At 39.4% G+C, this 17735-nt stretch overlaps 2 protein-coding genes across 2 annotated transcripts; one reads left to right on the forward strand and one right to left on the reverse strand.

The window, feature by feature from the left end:
• The first annotated feature begins 392 nt into the window (after positions 1 to 392).
• Positions 393 to 17387, forward strand: LOC145785467 (uncharacterized). The gene is made up of 9 exons (XM_082597117.1): positions 393 to 484; positions 692 to 838; positions 8353 to 8439; positions 10050 to 10230; positions 11390 to 11486; positions 12027 to 12139; positions 12640 to 12810; positions 13576 to 13727; positions 17100 to 17387. Exons 1-9 carry the CDS (start codon positions 445 to 447, stop codon positions 17237 to 17239), a joined length of 1128 nt encoding a protein of 375 aa, XP_082453243.1. The 5' UTR covers positions 393 to 444; the 3' UTR covers positions 17240 to 17387.
• LOC145785466 (uncharacterized) lies at positions 1113 to 8196 on the reverse strand. Its single transcript, XM_082597116.1, has 7 exons — positions 7861 to 8196; positions 7386 to 7503; positions 5883 to 6090; positions 3367 to 3834; positions 2973 to 3212; positions 2474 to 2674; positions 1113 to 2371 (listed from the first exon to the last, which is right to left on the reverse strand). Exons 1-7 carry the CDS (start codon positions 8157 to 8159, stop codon positions 2199 to 2201), a joined length of 1707 nt encoding a protein of 568 aa, XP_082453242.1. The 5' UTR covers positions 8160 to 8196; the 3' UTR covers positions 1113 to 2198.
• Positions 17388 to 17735: the final 348 nt, after the last annotated feature.

The raw sequence follows: 17735 nt of genomic DNA on the forward strand, positions 1-17735 counted from the left end.
TTGAATGACAAGGCACCATCATATTTGCTGAGTCACTAGTCTGGTATAAAACTGTCTGTGTTGTTTAAATGTAAACAGAGGCTAGTCACAATGGTAAGTAGATACCACAGCGATTGTGAGATAATGGCGATCAACCTAATGTTCGCGTACGCGTTCAGTCGCTTCAACTTCTTCTAAACCGCTGCTGTTTGTTTTGACTGGCAATGGTAGAAACAAAGTTAATATTCAAGTTATAAGAGAAACACTATGGTTTGTAAATGGGAAATGCTTGGTAGTAGGCTACAATTTCAATCAGTTTTATCTTGTGGACTGGTTAACCAGTATAACCACACAGGGCTTGAGGATAGGTTAGTCTGCCTCGAGGCGAGTTGTTGATTTAACAAACGATTTCTACACAGGTTCAGTTGTTGTGAGTGGCTTACTTATTGTCATTGCTGAAACAAAATGTCGGTGATTCCAGAGGCAGTCAATCAGGCATACAAAAGTAAGTAATTGCTTGGTAATACAATTGCAATATGCGTCTTGCAGTCATTTAGGTAGGCCTACAGCTGCGCAGCTTAAAGAATAAGATTAGAGCCAATTTTTTTTTCTGTATGCTTCACCACTTACAAAACTTTCACTTGAAAAATAGTTTCAAATGTTTTGTACGAAGTTCGCTTTCTTCGGATTAAACAATATTATGGCATTCCAGGTATGTTTGCAGCAGATGCAGTAGCCATGCCTGTTCACTGGTATTACGATGCGTCCAAAATAAAGGAGCATTATAATGGCTGGATCACGCAGTACGAAGAACCCAAAGAAAAACATGCAGCCAGTTATATGTCTTTGCCACCTTCAGGTAGGTTAGACCTATCCTGTAACCTGTATTTTTACCACTATTATTGTCATATCTAACTTTTTTTTAAATAAGTCTTATCAAGTTGCTGAGCCATAGACGATGCATATTTTTTTTTATCAAAATGTCCCGTTGGATTGCAAGCTGTTAGAAAACAGAAAAAGGATGCATAACTGTGCGCCTGTTTGATAATGAAACTGTGATTAATAAAGCTACTAATTTTCTTCAAGGCAACTGAAGTTTTCTCTCCTGTAAAAACCAGTAACCAGTGTAGTACATTCATTCTTTTATTCCTTGGTACAACTACAGCAGTAACGAAATATACGTGAATTAATTACTAAATAACCAGTTAGTTACACAACGGTTTGCAAGAATATAGGGAACACACCGTCTTAAAAATAAAGCTTTGGCCATATAAAATTCAGAAAAACCAAATTACTTTAATAGAAGTTTGCGGTTTAGTCGGACAAATTTTCAAACCGATTATTACTTTACGTAGAAAAAACACAACTTTACATTTTTACTGCAAAGTTGTTCTGCTTTTCCGAGAAAACACATCACACAATTCTAGCAGGTTTCGCTTCCCACCAAATGATGTGTATAATAAAGGGAATATTTCCGTCAGCTTTAGTCTTGTAACATCCACGGAAGGAAGCCAAACTACGACAAAGCTGATCAATTGTACAGTATGAAAACCGATTAATTCTCGAAATCGATTCTATGTGTTATAAGCATTTTATGTGAAACGTTAAACATATGAGAGTAGGCTTCCAACATTGGGTGTACGTCTGGATACGACAAACCAGTATTGGCATATTTCCCAGGAAATTTCTAAGCTTGACAACTAAAAGATTGCATCAACCACCACAGCGTTTGACCACAATAGCCTACGCCAGATAAACTACAAACCCAGAAAAGAGACCACACATTTGCCGATTTCCCTTTTCGCAAAAATGATCGCGCTTTATAGGCCAAATAAAACCATATAAGGGAACGTTCAAATATTACGTAACGCCTTCGAGGGGGAAGGGGGGGTTTATGCAAAGCGTTACGTTAGCGTCACATTGGGGGGTAGGGGGTTCAAGCAAAACGTTACGTAACGCTTTCGAGTACGGAATGGTAGTTTTTTGTGCTGAATTCGTACTGAAAAAGCGTTACATGGAGGAGGGGGGGGGGGGGGCAAAAATTCGGAAAAAAAGCGTTACGTAATATTTGAACGTTCCCTAAGTCAGCAGCGTTTTTGAATAAAATTTAGTTTGTTAGTTTGGAGAGGAATTACTTCCTGCTGGTGGTAATTTACATATGGCACAATCATGACAAGATAGTTGTGATAAGCCAATAAGAATTGTATTCCGCCAGCTTATTAATTTTGGAACGAGACTCTAGGTCTTGGAAGAGATCGAAGATGATAGGTTGGTTCTTCCCGAGTAGGGGGCTGAGGGGCCTTCGGTTTCATTGCCTGTTGCTCTTTTATTTCAACGGGGACCCTCGGAACTTCAGGCTTCCATTGCGGCTGTTGGTTAAACAACATACCGGCTGGGAAATTTTTCAAAACATATTAATGATAGCTGAGAGATCATGGTGAAACACATTTGCACGTTAAATTCGGAGCGTCGCGATATACACTCAATAGCTTACCTGGTCTGGGGTTGGGGTATTTCCCAGGAGAAATTTGCTGACTCTTTAAGGGCAACGGAATGATTGTGGGGCGAGACTGTATCCATTGTTTCGTCTGTGGGCAGAATATTCCTCGAGTAGGCCAAGCAATGTAGGCGGGCTGCAACACCGAATGCGGAGGAACACTAATGCGTGTGCTGGATGAAGGAAACGGAGGAAGGCCTGTTTGAGTGACGCAAAAAACGGTGAAACATTGCGTCAATGATACATTAACCATTGCGTCAATGATACATTAACGTTATGAAACTGTATTTTTCAAAACGTTAAAACTATAAAATACTTGATTATAGTCTTGTCAACTGAGAAAGAGACAGAAGTTAAACCGGTTAGCCTATTGCTTTAAACATTATACGATGGCGTTGGTCATAAACAATTTCGGATGCAAGTTCAAAGTTGCAGATTTCTTAAATCTCATGTCTCATGTACTTTATGTTTTGTATTTGCGTTAAAAATATCCTACCTGAAGACATTGCTTTTGTAGCGTTGTCCATTGCGCCTGGATGCTGGTGCAATGGGGTTTGACTGCTAATTAGAAAAGTTTGCGACTGGTTTTGCTGTTGGGGCAAGGCAGTCTTCGGCGGTGCAAGAGCATGATTTTCATTGGCTGGAATGAAGTTGGTGTTGCTCCCATTCAAAATTGCCATTGGTTTCGTTATCGGCTGCTGCTGCTGAAATCCACTTCTAAAGTTTTGCGGAACAGCTGGAAAGGCAAAGTGTAGATATTTGTCATTAAAAGTTTACATTTTGAACTTTCTCTATCAAGTAAAGTGCAGCATATCGAATGTGCGCTCAAAAACGATCTATATCAACACTGCTTCGACTCCTTTTTGGGAAATGTTGAACTAGGAACTTACCCGGTGGTTTCTCCATTGTCACAATTGGTAGTTTCTGGGAAGATGCTGGCTTGCTCAGATCAAGAGGCTCGTCTGACCCAGGATTTTTTTGCTCTTTTTTGAAAAATACGACCTGATTGGTTGATACCAGTGTTGGCACGTGTTCAGCAGCCTTGGTGCTTTCTTTGTTAGATTGATCGCAAGCCTTCGTTTTTTCCTGCTTCGTGGTTTCTTCGTTCTTTGTCTTGTCATCCTTTTCTTTCTGTGGAAAGTCAGTAGGTTCCACTAGAGTCTCTTTCTCTTTACTTTCCACAAGCTTGTTGATTTGAGTGCAGTAATCTTGAAGAACCTTCATATCATTTTTGACTTCTTGTTTTACCACGATAGGAGTGCGCACAAAGTTGTTTTCTAGTGTCACAGCGGGATAGTTTGGTGTCAATTTGTGCTCTCTGAAGTGAGGTTGAGTGACCATAGATGGAGGAAAAGAATCTAAAGAATAGTTTTTTTTATATTACACGATACCAACATGCTGACAGGACTGATCCATATAGCACAGTACTAGATTTGAAATTAAAGATAACCCAACATAATTTTACACAAAATATGTTACAGTATAGCCTATCTTGAGATGGCTTGAACAGTTGGACACGTTGAGCGCAGCACAAGCTGGATTTCTCAGGTTAGATGGATGATCATTGCAGCTAGGGGTGTTCAATTTCGATTTTCGATTCGATTTCGATTAAGGTGATATTCGAAATTCGTTTTTCGTATCGGACATATTCGAAATTATAGCCGCCCTTTCGGCTGAACGCGGTTGAAAGTAACGCGAGTGGCGCGAAATCTGTCTTGTCGCATTTTGCAAGCAAAAAAAGACTTCGACGCATGCGCATCGTCGATCACGTGACTATCACACGCTCTCGCGGGTCCAACGGCCAGTCCTGCACCAGGGATGCCAGGTTGGCATTTTTAATGCCAAATTTCTCTTAAGAATGAAGATAGCTAGGTTGTGCAATAGCAGAAAGTGTAGGCTGAGCTTTGTCGCAGTTTTATCCATTTTTACCGAATCCATAGGCGCCTAAGCCGTGGGGGCAGGGCCGTAGCCAGACCGCAGAGCAAGGGGTAGCCAAACCGCAGAGCAAGGGGGGCAACTTTTTTTAGGGGGGGGCCGAAAAAATTTAAATTGGCAAAATCATTATCATTGTAGCTGTTGCCCGAGAATGTTGAGATTTTTCCAAAGGGGGGCAAAATTTTTTTCAGGGGGGGAGGCCCCCCTTGACCCCTGGCCGGCTACTTCGGCCTGCGCATATTTCTGTGTTGGGGCAAATTTTTATGCTGTATTGATACATAAAACAATAAATGAACTAGCGATCGGCAGCAGGAAAACACTTTTTGAATGCAAACCGCAACAGCTTCGCGATAAATATAATCACTAGAACGAGTTGCGATGCTACATCCAACACCAGACAACAAAATCTGTCATTTTTACATTGATTTAATGTCTGCAGACGTTGAATCAATGTAAAAATGACTGATTTTGCTTCCTGGGACATAGCAAAAATCTACCATTTTGTGTCGATTCAATGTCATCAGATGTTGAATGCACCCAAAAACAACATAATTTGCTTACGTAGACGGAGCGTGCGTTTAGCTTTATGCGCTTGCAAACATACTCGATGTTGCTTTCGAGTCGAAACCTCTGCACTCTGCAGTGAAATGTCGCGGCAGTGAATCGCTCGCTGTGAAAATGAACTTGAAGTGTTTGGGATCCCAGCGACCTCGGCTCCAGCGGAGCGATCGTTTTCAAAAGCTGGCCTGACCGTCACAAAGCTGAGATCCCGACTGACGGGTGATCATGTCGATCAGCTTGTGTTCATCAACACCAACTTGGGCCTGGAGCTGTAGACGTTATTTTGTGTTCTTTTTTTTGCAAATTTTCATGGCTTTTTTTAGCGTTTTCTAGCGAATTTTCATGTCGTTTCTTTCAATAAAATCACATTTTGCAGTTTGGTGAATAGTTGTGATATTCGAAATCGAAATTCGGAAATCGAAAATAAATTGAATTTCGAATTTCGAATATTGAAATAATCGAAATTGAACACCCCTAATTGCAACACAGTGAGCTCAAGGCAGACCAAAGCTTTCTTGAAACGAGCTCTTGAAGCGGCGTGATCTTGTAGCACATGAACTCTACCAACTAACCGGATCGCAAGGCAGAGCAAGATTTTGCTCTCGACAGACAAACAGGCCATACCCTCGTTATAATGATTAAATAATGACCTGTATAGTATAATTAAAGTTATAAAAAAGCGACTGAATAAAAATGCACAATTTTTTTCAAAAAACAAAGCCACGCACAAGACTATAAAGTATAGGGAACAACATTTGAATGTGAACTCCTGACACTGAATCTCTCAACTTTATTGATCTGCAATTAATACTACTGTGCTGCTACAGTTAAGATCCACCCACAGAGAGTAGATCTGCAATAATGATGCCATTCATGCATTGAAATTCTGCTTGTCACGCCTGCTACTAACCTTCTTCGTCAAACTGAAATTCTTCTTGAAACGAAGGATGCTTTCTCGGTTGAGCTTTTCTACGCCTCTTGTTGGGAGTTTCTGTTTGTGATCGGCTTATTTCTTCTGCTCCTAAGAACTGATTCGGGCTCCTCAAGACGGACGCAGTGCTTGTTTTATCATATAAAATAGCTTGATGTCCCATTGTTGTACCCGGTCGACTGTGACCCTACACAAACCCCAGGTGTAAAATATTGAAAAGTACACCGTGAGACTTACACGCAGTTTATAATATAAAAAAGTACACAGGTAGTAGCAGCCTAAAGTAATTTTTTGTTTCCTAAAGATGCAACACGCTTATTTTCGTTCTGACGTTTCACAACTTCAAACGCAGGAAAACCACGGTTAATCATGAGCAGTGGGGTACCGTACATAAAGTTTTCCTTGGAAAAGGTTTTGAATTTTTTTTTTCCAGAAGACTACGTTAAACTGTAACTATGGTACGGTAACCTAATTGTACTCTACGACAGAAACGAATGTCGGTCTACTGTATATGGCACCTTATAGCATGTGAAAGGCCATATGTAAGTGTAGAATTGTACTAATGAGTATGGCTATGAGACTGCCGAGAAAATTTAGCCGATGAACTGTTTTGGTAAAAATGTTGAAATAAAAATTTATAAAACTTGTTGTTATACAACCAAATCAAAATATAAGGTCTCATTCCAACTAAGCCGTTAGTCAAATTAAAATTCAAGAGACGTCCAATAAACGATGGAAACTTTCTCACCAATAATCTGGTAAATCGTGAAGGAAGCTCACTTGGGTCAACAATAGCCTAGTTTTAAGTCAAATAGCTGTATTACGCTAATAAAACGCAAAAGCTGCAGCGGGTCAATCATTTAGAAGTCTTGATAACACCTAGGAAACAAGGAAGACCCAAGAAAACGTGGAAAAGGCAAGTTGAGGAGGAAAATAGCATGGTAGGCTTGGCAAGAGAGGACGCGTTAGATAGATCGATGTGGAGGCAGGGCGTGCAGGCGATTGCGGCACTTAGAGGTGAATCCGGCCACCCTCGGTAACGGAGACATCACCGGATTTAAACTGGACTAGTACTACTACTACCAGACTAGGTTACCTTTTCAATTTTTTATCACGTCACATTTTTGCCATATCACTGAAAAAATACGTCTTCCTTTACGTCAATTTAAAAAAAATGAATAGATTGCTGTGAAGAAAAATAGAAAATACTACGCAATATAACAATAATAACCTACGCAAAAAAGGCTCAATAAAACATTTAAAAAAGATGTATCAAGCTCAGTGGGTGGGTTTGGGACCCCCAAAATTCCACTTTACGTATCCCACTGATCATGAGTAACTTAACTGTAATTTTGTTCTAATCTTATGCTGTAAATTGTTAAGCGCGTTATTAATTTAACAGCCGTTATTTTGTTTATTCGGTTAAATAAGCGGGCTTGCGTCTAAGTTTCATCAACAAGCAAGCTACATTTTAAAACTCACCGGTACTGGTTGCTTGTTGGATTCCTCAAATATTCTAAGCGGGTGCTTTTTAGCAGATCCTGACCTCATGCTTCGCTTCATAAACATTAAGAGATCGGGGCGTTGCCGATGAAAGTATCTTAAAAGTAAAATAAAAGCACATTATAAAGCTGCCATTACACCATAAAATACCAGTGCACTCACATTATTTTTCAGCACCTATAGAGGTTTTGCTCTTATCTTTGAGCTTCACCCAAGTTGTGTTTTATAATTTATTCTAATATTATGTGCTGTATTGAGGTGTTTTTCCAACTGAACCAAACAATTTTTCAACTCCACTGCTAACGTGATGGAAAAAATATGGCTCCTTAGATTAATAACTTCAAAATAATACGATTTATGCTGCACTTGCAAGAACAATTGTTTTCAAACTGTGGTAGGCTACCAAAATAGCCTACAGTTAACAATCTCAAAGTTAAAAACTTTGCCAACTTACGGGTGATAATATCGTCGAATGTTATTTGGCTCACCGTACCCTTCTATCACTTTTCGAAATCCATAAGCATGCAATTGTCTGATGAAGCTTGTTGTCGAAGTAGTTTTCAACTGGTATTTCCACCTAGCAAGAGTTTGCTGAAGCAATTCATCTTCAAAAGCTCTGGTATTCAAAACCAAATGCTCTCCATCACCCCCCCACGTCATGCAGTGACACTGCGCATCGCTAACCATTCGAAAAAGCTTGATAGGGAATAAAGAAGCAGATGCAGCAAAGTCATTTAAACTCAACATGGCCATGCTTTTAAACAAAAACCACTCACCACTTTGAAGCGAGTTCAATCGGAATCGATTGTTTATCGAAGCTTTTAAGTTTGCAAATGTTTTCCACCAATTATGACGTCATAACAATACACTGTTACCATTCTCGTATTTGACGTAACGCCGCATGCACAGAACATTCGTTGATTTTAAAATTTTCCACTTTTTAAAGGAGAAGGAAAGCCACCTCAAGTCATCGGAACAGTGATCATGCATGGCAAAGCGGATGATTGGAAAAAGGATGTCCATTACCATAAAGGTTCGTGCTTTCACGCGGTTTCGGCATAATGATTCGTCGACGATCACCGAGACTTAACTTTGTACCAGAATGAGACTTATGAGAATCTACTGGATGTTGTTTTTGCAAATGTTATGTGCTTCATGTTTGATAAGTTTATTTTTCGTCTTGTTCCCGTCCCGATGGCTCAAAGTGCTCGATTTCGAACGAAATGAAGAAACAGCAAGATCAAGTTATGCTGGTTCAACTTGTTGGGGTACGCGCTTGAGCAAACTATTTCAAGTACAGCTCAGTTTGTTTTTATTTCTGACCATCACAACGAAAAAACAATATATGACAAACATAGCAGAGGTCTAGAAAAAAGTAGAAGCGCCTAAAGGCGGACGTTATAACGTGCATGATCCCAAAGCAGGACAATCAGTTTAAAATATGGCACGGTCGCAACCCCTCAAAGCTCTTAGTTTTAGCAGCCAATTGGTGAATTTAAAGCTCACAGACTACAACACCCCAAAAACAAGCGGAACTTTACACTTGTTGTCTTTGTATGGGCGGAATAGGCCTATAAGGGCGAAGATCTATTTTTAACACGCCATGTTAGTGATATTTCACCGGGCTACACCAAGAAGCTAGGCTACTGAAGAGTAGCCAGTGGCCTTATCGTCCAAGACATCCCCACCTTCTGGTCCTTTTTTTTACCGTAAAACGGTAGGTTTACAAACTCGTTTCTCAGTGCCACACTCGCAAAAAGAAAAATGTACCACACTCCTATGTTGAGCGGAAAAGAACGACATCGGTGCGAAAGCGGTGGAGAGGAGATGCACCCACCTCTGTTTCGGCAAGGACAGACTGGTGGGGTGTCATCATAGGAGATAACTGCTTGCACTGGATCTTTTTCCGCTTTTCATTTACGGTTCGCCCATTTAGGGCAGAGGTCTTTTGTTTGTCAGTTTCGCTAAGGAAAAGTTAAGCGGCTGGCATGCAATGGGTATAGTTATTTTAGTCAACGAAATTACTCGTTTGGGAGAACATAATATAGGTCATAGACCTGTGACAGAACAGTAGGCTTTAGGCTATGTGGTTTCTTTGTCACGGATTTTTAACAGGTTGGGTGCTTACAAGAAATGGAAGGACGCGGGCGTTAATTGTAGTATCGATGCTGTAACAAGGAACACTATGGCGCCGGTGCACAGAAGTGTGCTGAGGAGGTGCGCGATAGTCTGCTGAGTGCTGAGTAGACAAGAGCTGCAGCACGTAGTCTGTTAGTACTTGCTCGCTGCTCCCCAGCTGGAACCTGCAAAAGGCTTCTGAAAAACAGCGCAAGACGACAGTTTTTTTTACGCAGAAACAGGTGACGGCACGTGAGCGACCCCTATAGTTTCGCTAAGTTTTAATCACCTGTTCTGAAGGTAAAGCTAGTTAAAATTGTTTTTGAATTCAACACTGGCTTTTTCAGTGGATTGCACGATTCTAATCATGTGCGTGCTCGAACAACATTAAAATACTTGCTATTAATTTTCCATTAAAAATACCTTAGTTGATTTAGCAGATGTATTATTCTATTCATTTACTTACAATGATCAGAAAGCCAGACAATAGACTTACATGCTAAACTTTTTCTGCTTTTACTGCAGGGCTGAAAGCAGGCGAAAACACTCTGAACTGTGTGCTTGCTCTTCGAGTGATGAAAATTCTCCGTGAATGTGATTCTTCTATGAGTGATACAGATGTTATAAAACGGATTTTTTCGAACTTTGTTGAATTTATGACCACTCCTGGAAACCACAACGATACCTACTGTGAAGGCTGGATCAAGTAATTGAGACTGCAATCCTTAATGATAATCAGGCTTCTTTTTTCAAACTAGACTTCGGCAGGCTTAACCTTAGAGTCAATACAAAAAATGGAACGTCAAAACGTAGTTTTACATGTTTTTTTTTTCAAACAGCCTCAGTTGCTATATGCGTTAATGTCAGAGATGTACGTATACGCGCAAATTCTACACCGTAGACTTGCGGCGTAGACTTTTTGTTTACGCTAACGCTTGCGGCCACATTTTTTTGTAGCCTATAGGCTAGTTGTCGCTTGAGGCTACGCCGTAAAGTTTTCGCGTTTTTTTAGCGCATAGCGTCAACGCATAGGCTACATTTTAATGTCTTAGCTGTTGTTTGCATTTTTTTTTATCAAACTTTCCAAATTTTGAATAAGTTGAAAGAATGTTTTCAATGGGCAAAGACATATTGAAACCAAAACGAAGCAAAATGTCAGATGAACACTTTCAGATGCTTGTGTTTCTTCGTGGAAATTCAAAATAAAACTTGTTTGTTTCGAGTGGTTTATACCCTGTGAATGTTTGGCACCTAGCAAACAAAATGAGTTTACGCTAGTGTATGCGCTGACGCCGCCAACTTTTTTTACAAGTTACGTTGACGCATACGGCGTATGGTTTTTCGAACGTTTGCGTTTGCGCTGACGGCGTCAATATTTTTTGTATGCGCATAGATCACTGGTTACTGTTAAATAACTTCTTGATAAATATCACCCTTGAAAAAATTTTCCCTCGGAAAAATCCACCTTGGCAATTTCAGGGATATGGGCAATTTCCATCTGAAAATTTTTTACCGGGCAAGTAGGTATTTAGCAAGGTGGATTATTTCCTAGGAAATAGTTTTCAGGTGTAGTTTCTCTGGAGTTATAGCTTATATAATACACTTAGTGTTAACAGAGTTGCAAGCTAGAGCTACTACAGCACATAGGCTAGCTAACAGTACGTTTTTGTTGATGTCATCATAATCTGGACTAAGGCCAAGGTCTGAAAAAGGTGCGAGAAATTAGCTTTGGCCTACATCAACCCAACAAACGCCAAAATATTTGTCAAAATAATCAGTAGCCTACATTTTCAATTCTAACTTCACATTCTTTTTTGTAGGTACCGCTTTGTAAACAGTAAACGAAGATTTTATTTACTTTTTAGAACCTTTTTCATCGATTGGGTTGTGGCTGGAAAACCGACCAGCGAAGATGATGTGTATAAGTTTGTAACGGAAAGATCAGATAGAATTCTTCCAACGGTTAGATTTGTTATTTTGGTTAATATTATTTATTTGTGTTATTAGTTATTTTTTTGTTTGTCATTAGTTACTTTTATCACTGCTCATTGTCGGCTGTGCTGTAATAATGTATATTTCATCTTTTGTTTCATTGGTAATTGTCTCCGTTCGACGATTGTCATCGGACGGAGAATGTCCTTTTAGCAACTTAAACCCTGGAATGGTAAAAGGGTAAACCCTCGGCCCTGAACTTTTAATAGTCCTGGCACCAGCTTGAAATTTGTGATGGTGCCTGAAGTGTTCTTGTCATTAAACGTCGTTGAATGGAGCACCACAGTTGAGTTCTTCTGGTCAGCTACACCTACATACCACTTCGAAGATTGAAAAGATCGTACCTTGACATTCTCATAACTTGACGTAAGACAAGCCGAAAGTATCTACTTAGCTTTTTTACGTTGAAAAAAATAATTTTATTTTTGACTTATCCGGCGAGTTGAAGTTGTAGTCTAACGTTTCTCAACCAAAATGTCACGTTATATAAAAGCTACTTTTTATTTTTAGAATAATTCTAGCCTGGCCATGATTGGAGGTACAGTTGTCACCACTTCAATAATTCTTCATAACATTCATCGGCCTTTAGATGAAGTAATGGAGATAGCCAAGAAATTTTACATGTGAGAGTTTGTAAACGTTTGTTGATGGTGCACCATTCTTTGCCGAAGGAACAGCAAGCTAAGATCATTGCAGAATGATGGTTTTTAGGCTACCCCAGAGTCCTTTTCATTTAAATTATCAATGAATAACTTATTGATTAATTGATCGTAGAAATCTTCATCCTCGGATTGAAAGAACTTCTGTGATAGCTTGATCCTGTCAGTTTCGCATACTTGTGACGAACCACTTTGAACCACTGACGCAGGCCGGCCTCCAAGATTGATAGAGTGAAGTTTCCGCTTGTTGAAGTGTTGTCTGTAAACTATTATTCTATCGGCTAGGTGCCGCTGAATGGAGAGAAGACGCGCTGCTTGAGCGCACACCCTGAGAGCCGAAGCAGTGCTGTTTGATCTTAAGGTTGCAATGCTAACTTCTAGGGGAATGACCACTTCTAGATACAAGTAATTAGTGTATCGATGTCAAATCCGAAACATTTATATTGTTTTTTTTTTTCATGCAGTTGTACCCATCCGGTGGATGAGATGGTCAAACCCCTCAATTTATACATAAAGATTTTGTATAATCTTGTTCGTGGAGGTTCTTTGAAAGAAGAGGCCGAGAAGGGATTGCTGGAACTCTTTGGGGATGAAGGTCAAGCCACTCTAAAAAGATTTGATGACATTGTTTCAAGGTGGATAGTTTAAGCTACATTGGTTGGTACGAGCTGTAAGCTTCTGTTTCAGTTAATAATTACCTTAAACTTCAAGTTGGTTAGTTTTATCGATTAAAGAAAGCGGATCTATTTATTTTGTTTAACGTTTGATAATTGTGGTCACCCCTACCTTATCTTGCTGTGTCTGATTGTATCCATATGAAGAAACGTATTTGGTCATTCAATGACGAACTGCCATTAGGCATGGAGCACTTAGCTGTTTCTTAGATTTAGTTCCCTATCAGTAAGTTTTGCTTTGTCTTCGTGCAGTCCCTCGAAGGTTGTGGCATGTAGGCAAGTCGTTGATATATTTGCAGGACTGCTGAAGATAGCTGCTGAGGCTTGGTACCAATGAGATCTTCGGGCCCCCCAAAAAAAATAAAAAAACAAGACATCTTATTAGAAAAGAAAACAATAGCTATTTTCTTCACATTTTTGTGACTTTTGGAAAGCATTATCCGAGCCCGGGTTTCAAAGTTTTTTTTGGCCCCCTGTCAATGCTATTGTATGTAGACCTACCGGTATAGGCTTAAATATTTTTTTTAGTTGAAGGTTATAACTTTCAAATTTGCTTCTTCATTTACATCATTGATTTGCAAGAGAAGCCAGACACGGTCCTTTTATTTTTCCGTTACCCATTTTTCATTTTAGTTGCCGGCGTACAATTGTTAGATTAGCATGTATTATTATGAAGCTATGTTTATTTTTTAGCTGACACAATAATATTATGTATCATGGTTTCAGCTCTGCTGATGAGTTGTCTGGATTTCAAACGATTGCCAAAGAGTTGGGTTTGCAATGTAGCACTCAAAGTGCTCTGCCTATTGTGCTCTACATCGCAAGACGCTTTCACGATGATTATGAAGGGGGGATTCTCATGAATGTAAATGTGGGAGGTATGGATTTGGTTTGTTGATTTTGAATCTTTATCTTCAGACTGACAAAACTTTTGATAGGTTATTCCTGTTAGTTTTGCATACATCTAGAGGCTTTTGACGTAAGGCCGGTTACCGAGATTGGCAGAGTGACGTTTTCCGATTGTTGTTGAAGTGTAGTGGCCGGAAAATTATTCCATCCACTAGATGTCGCTGAATGGAGAGCAGTCCTGAAATGCGTTGCTCAAACGCATACCCCGAGAGTCTAAATTGACTAAATTTATTTGTTTCTTAACAACTGTGAAACATTGTTGTTGATCTCTTTCTGAACTTTACTGCTGTATCGTTTGAACTGAACTACTGAAAATTTTACTATAGCCTACCTGTTATTAAGTTATGCCGCAGAGAATTTAATATTCAAAATCGCGATACACAACATGATAACTTGATGCAATTTGAACTTGTCGTAAGCTTACATTTTCTGTTGCTAGAACCTTGAGATTTTTTCAAAACGTTAGTTGAAGAGTTGATTGTTGGTACAGAACTTGAAGATTGCGAGTAAAAGTTTGCTCATTGCTTAAAGCTGGTTTTCGTCTGACTTACATCAGGAGCTATCGTCAGAATAAAATAAAGCTAAATGTTGTGAGGTATTTAGTCGTTGATGTCTGAAAGCTCTTTCGTTACTTTAATTTCTCTGGTTAGCCAAAATTTACATTTTGTTTTTACTAGCACAGCTGTGGCCGAGTGGTTTCGCCTTTGAAAACGGTACCGATTGTGTTCTTTCTTGCATAACGCAGTGAGGATAAGTCTGGTAATAATGTGATGACGTCGTAAATCTGATATAAAATTAAAAATGAACCTTATCGCTAAAAGACCTCATAGCAGTTGTAGAGCGACAATAAATAAAACGATAACATCATTCTGACGATAGATCCTGATCAGAATCAGACGAAAACCACTTCGAGCAGTGAACCTTTTACTCGCAATCTTCAAAACATTAGTGTAATCAAATAGGCAGATTAACTCCAATCAGTTGAGCTGCGACTGCTCTGCAGTTAACAAACCGCTTTGACTTCCGTTTTTTTGCATTTTATGTGAAAGATATGTGCATGCTGAGTCATTAAAACCAAATTTGAACTTTTTTTCTCATTAAAGCAAGACTGATAATGATGATCACGACGAGGCCAATGTAGGTAATAAGGCTCATGGGCCCATGGGGTAGGAAAATTGTACCGTTGTGCACCCCTGGTTAAGAAAGTGAGGATTAAAGACTTGAGTAACCCAAAACATTCTTGTTACACCATTAATCCAATTTTTTATTGCAATGGAAATATCATAATTTTAGTATCAAAATACTATAGCATCCCTACCATGTCCATATCTAAAAACACCGTGTCGCAGTAGCGTAGCCAGGAATTTTGAAAGGGGGGGTTTCGACCACCCAACGGCGGGGGGTCTGGGGGGCCTCCCCCAGAAAATTTTAAAAAATTACTTTGAATTTGGTGCATTCTGAGAGCATTTTCAACAAAAATGTGGGTACGAATATTCCTGTAAAATGGTGCTGTCCGGTAGCATAGCAAAAGGATAAGATCATGTTTTCTTCGGCATTTTTCGGAAAAAAAAGCTAAGTCTCTGTGTTTTCTTGTTGCTAATTCCTGGCTGAGATGTTTGAATGTTTGGTATTGGCAAAACTCGCTCTTTTAATGCAATTTTGTTTAAAATTAGGCAATTTTTTTTTAGACTGAAAGCATCATTCTCAATATCGTAACGTCACACGCATGCCAAAGGGGGAGGTTGTAACCCCCAAAACCCCCCCCTTGGCTACGCCACTGCCGTGTCGCTTCGAAAAAAATGGAGCATGGGGTTGGGAGGGAATAGTTGTCTCTGTGTATTTACTTATTAGTTCTGTGCCTGTGTTGTCGATTAGAAGTTGTTTTGTGGTGTTGCTATTGTGAAAATATACCAATTTTCTATCACTTTTGGTGCAAATTCTAACCGGGCCTTATTCACAGCACATGCATCTAAGGCCTGCTTCAGATTTTTTTTAATATTTCACAACTCCTTTTACTAAGAAACTTGTTTCACATATATGTTGTTTAGATAGACCCAAAGTATCCGTATTCCAAGTTTCGTTCAAAATTATGCGGTATTTAGAAGAATATTGTGGTTTGACAATTAGCGGACCTTATTAGCTGCAGGTACCTTACTTGAAAATATCACAGCCCAAGATTCTTTTCAAGACAAGCGTGAACAATACATCTCATGCTTCTACTGGTCTGAAATAATTAAAAATAATTAGCCTCCAGTAATTGGCTTTACTTCACATCAAAACCACTCTGCCTCAGTGACTTCTCAAAACACAGATCAAGAAAAGTAACCTACGATCCCTTTACCTAATCACCGATAGCTTTCACACGCTTACCCTAAAGATTTACGAGAACCAAAGTTGGAATCCCTGACCAGGGTCTGTTCTATATGCAGTCCCCACAGCGCTTGTTCAGTGATGCTACAAAATTTTTTTCTGAAAAAGCTACGTCATAAAAAAAGAACAAGCAACACCTTACCTGCAAAATTTGCAGACCCAGGGTTGCCAATTATTTTTTTTATTACAAAAAAAATTAATATTAAGAATTTTTTAATTCTTCAAGCGAAATAAATAAAAAAGGCAAAACTATCTATATGTATTATAATTTACATATGCACAAAAATGTTGGGGGGGCTGCAGACCCGCAGCCCCTTATGACGAGCCGCCACTGAGTCTGACTATGCGCTCAGCATCATGGAATTGGTAACAAAACTTACCGATGCATAGCGCTCAAGTCCGCTTTCCCGCAATGCAGGATAAATATATGAAAAACAAACAAACAAACAAATAAAAAAGTAATCATGAAAAGTGAGATAATACCATTTCATGTTGAACTGCTACTAACTTCTGTAAAGTGATTTAACCAACAACTTGAGTTAAAGAAACCGAAAGAACTCAAAACTTTCGTTGCTTACTTAATATAGTAAATTTTGAACTATTTGGCGCAGAAATGAAAGCTTGCTTAGGGTGCAGGATAGCTTTGCGCCGGCCCTCTGCGCTACCGTATGTTATGTAGTTGTACAATTTTATTTCTCAACATCATACCGAAAACAATGCATGCCATCAACATAGCAGACGTATGGGCGTATAGATAATTTAGCCCGGATAGCTGATATCAATAAGAGGTCCGGGCGTCAAAATAAGCGTTTTCCTTCCAAGCCCCCTCCCCCGAACGATTTCTACCCCCTAAAATGATCATAAAATATGTGTGTGTCCAAACGTGGGCTACCCAGTACCCATGGACCAGCAGTTAACGCTACTGTGTGTTGATAATCGCGTTATGCATGACTTCCTTGTCGTATTTGTAGGAGAAAATGTTCACCGAGGGTCTCCGTTGGGTGCTCTTCTTGGAGCGACATGTGGAGGACATGGAGGGAAAATTCCAGCTAAATGGATTGATGGGTTGAAACTGAATTCTAAGATCGATGAAGTTTTATCAAGAAGTTAAACTGTGTAGTGTATAGCCTATATGCTTAAACGAGTTGCATATTTTAAGCCATCATATGCACGTCATGTTGTCTTCTGCTATCACGATTGATGTAAGCTTCTGTATTTTACACAGCTTTATACATCATTACATCTCTATTGGTCCCTGTGTAGGAAATTACGCATGGTTTGAAATGGTTCATTTTAGTTAAAGAAAGGGAATTTATATGATGAAATAATGGATCGCTACACCTGTACCATATCTCCGTATATTTTGTATAACGAGGCATATGAAAATACTGTACATAGTTTCTGAAAATATCTGTCATAGCTGATGGAGCTCTATCCTACAAAAGGCTTATTCTGGTTAACCTGTTTGTAGCCTAACCTGCAGATGTAGAAATAAAATTCCGCTCCGATAGCTCAGTTGGTTAAGCGCTCGACTATGTGGTCGAAACCGCAACATCAAGCAGCGCTGGTTAAACTTTCCGTATGAGCGCTTGAACAACTCATTTCAA

Source organism: Aplidium turbinatum, chromosome 16 (genome assembly GCF_918807975.1).
Source record: "Aplidium turbinatum chromosome 16, kaAplTurb1.1, whole genome shotgun sequence".
In the NCBI taxonomy this organism is placed as follows: domain Eukaryota; kingdom Metazoa; phylum Chordata; class Ascidiacea; order Aplousobranchia; family Polyclinidae; genus Aplidium; species Aplidium turbinatum.

Excerpts from the sequence above, each read along its gene's own strand:
- LOC145785467 (XM_082597117.1), top strand. The coding sequence starts at position 445 with ATGTCGGTGATTCCAGAGGCAGTCAATCAGGCATACAAAA. Across the intron at positions 485-691 it reads AGTCAATCAGGCATACAAAA|GTATGTTTGCAGCAGATGCA; the intron begins GTAAGTAATTGC and ends ATGGCATTCCAG. Across the intron at positions 11,487-12,026 it reads CAGATAGAATTCTTCCAACG|AATAATTCTAGCCTGGCCAT; the intron begins GTTAGATTTGTT and ends TTTTATTTTTAG.
- LOC145785466 (XM_082597116.1), bottom strand. The coding sequence starts at position 8,159 with ATGGCCATGTTGAGTTTAAATGACTTTGCTGCATCTGCTTCTTTATTC. Across the intron at positions 3,835-5,882 it reads ATTTCAGTTTGACGAAGAAG|ATTCTTTTCCTCCATCTATG; the intron begins GTTAGTAGCAGG and ends ACTATTCTTTAG. Across the intron at positions 2,372-2,473 it reads ATACCCCAACCCCAGACCAG|CCGGTATGTTGTTTAACCAA; the intron begins GTAAGCTATTGA and ends AAAATTTCCCAG.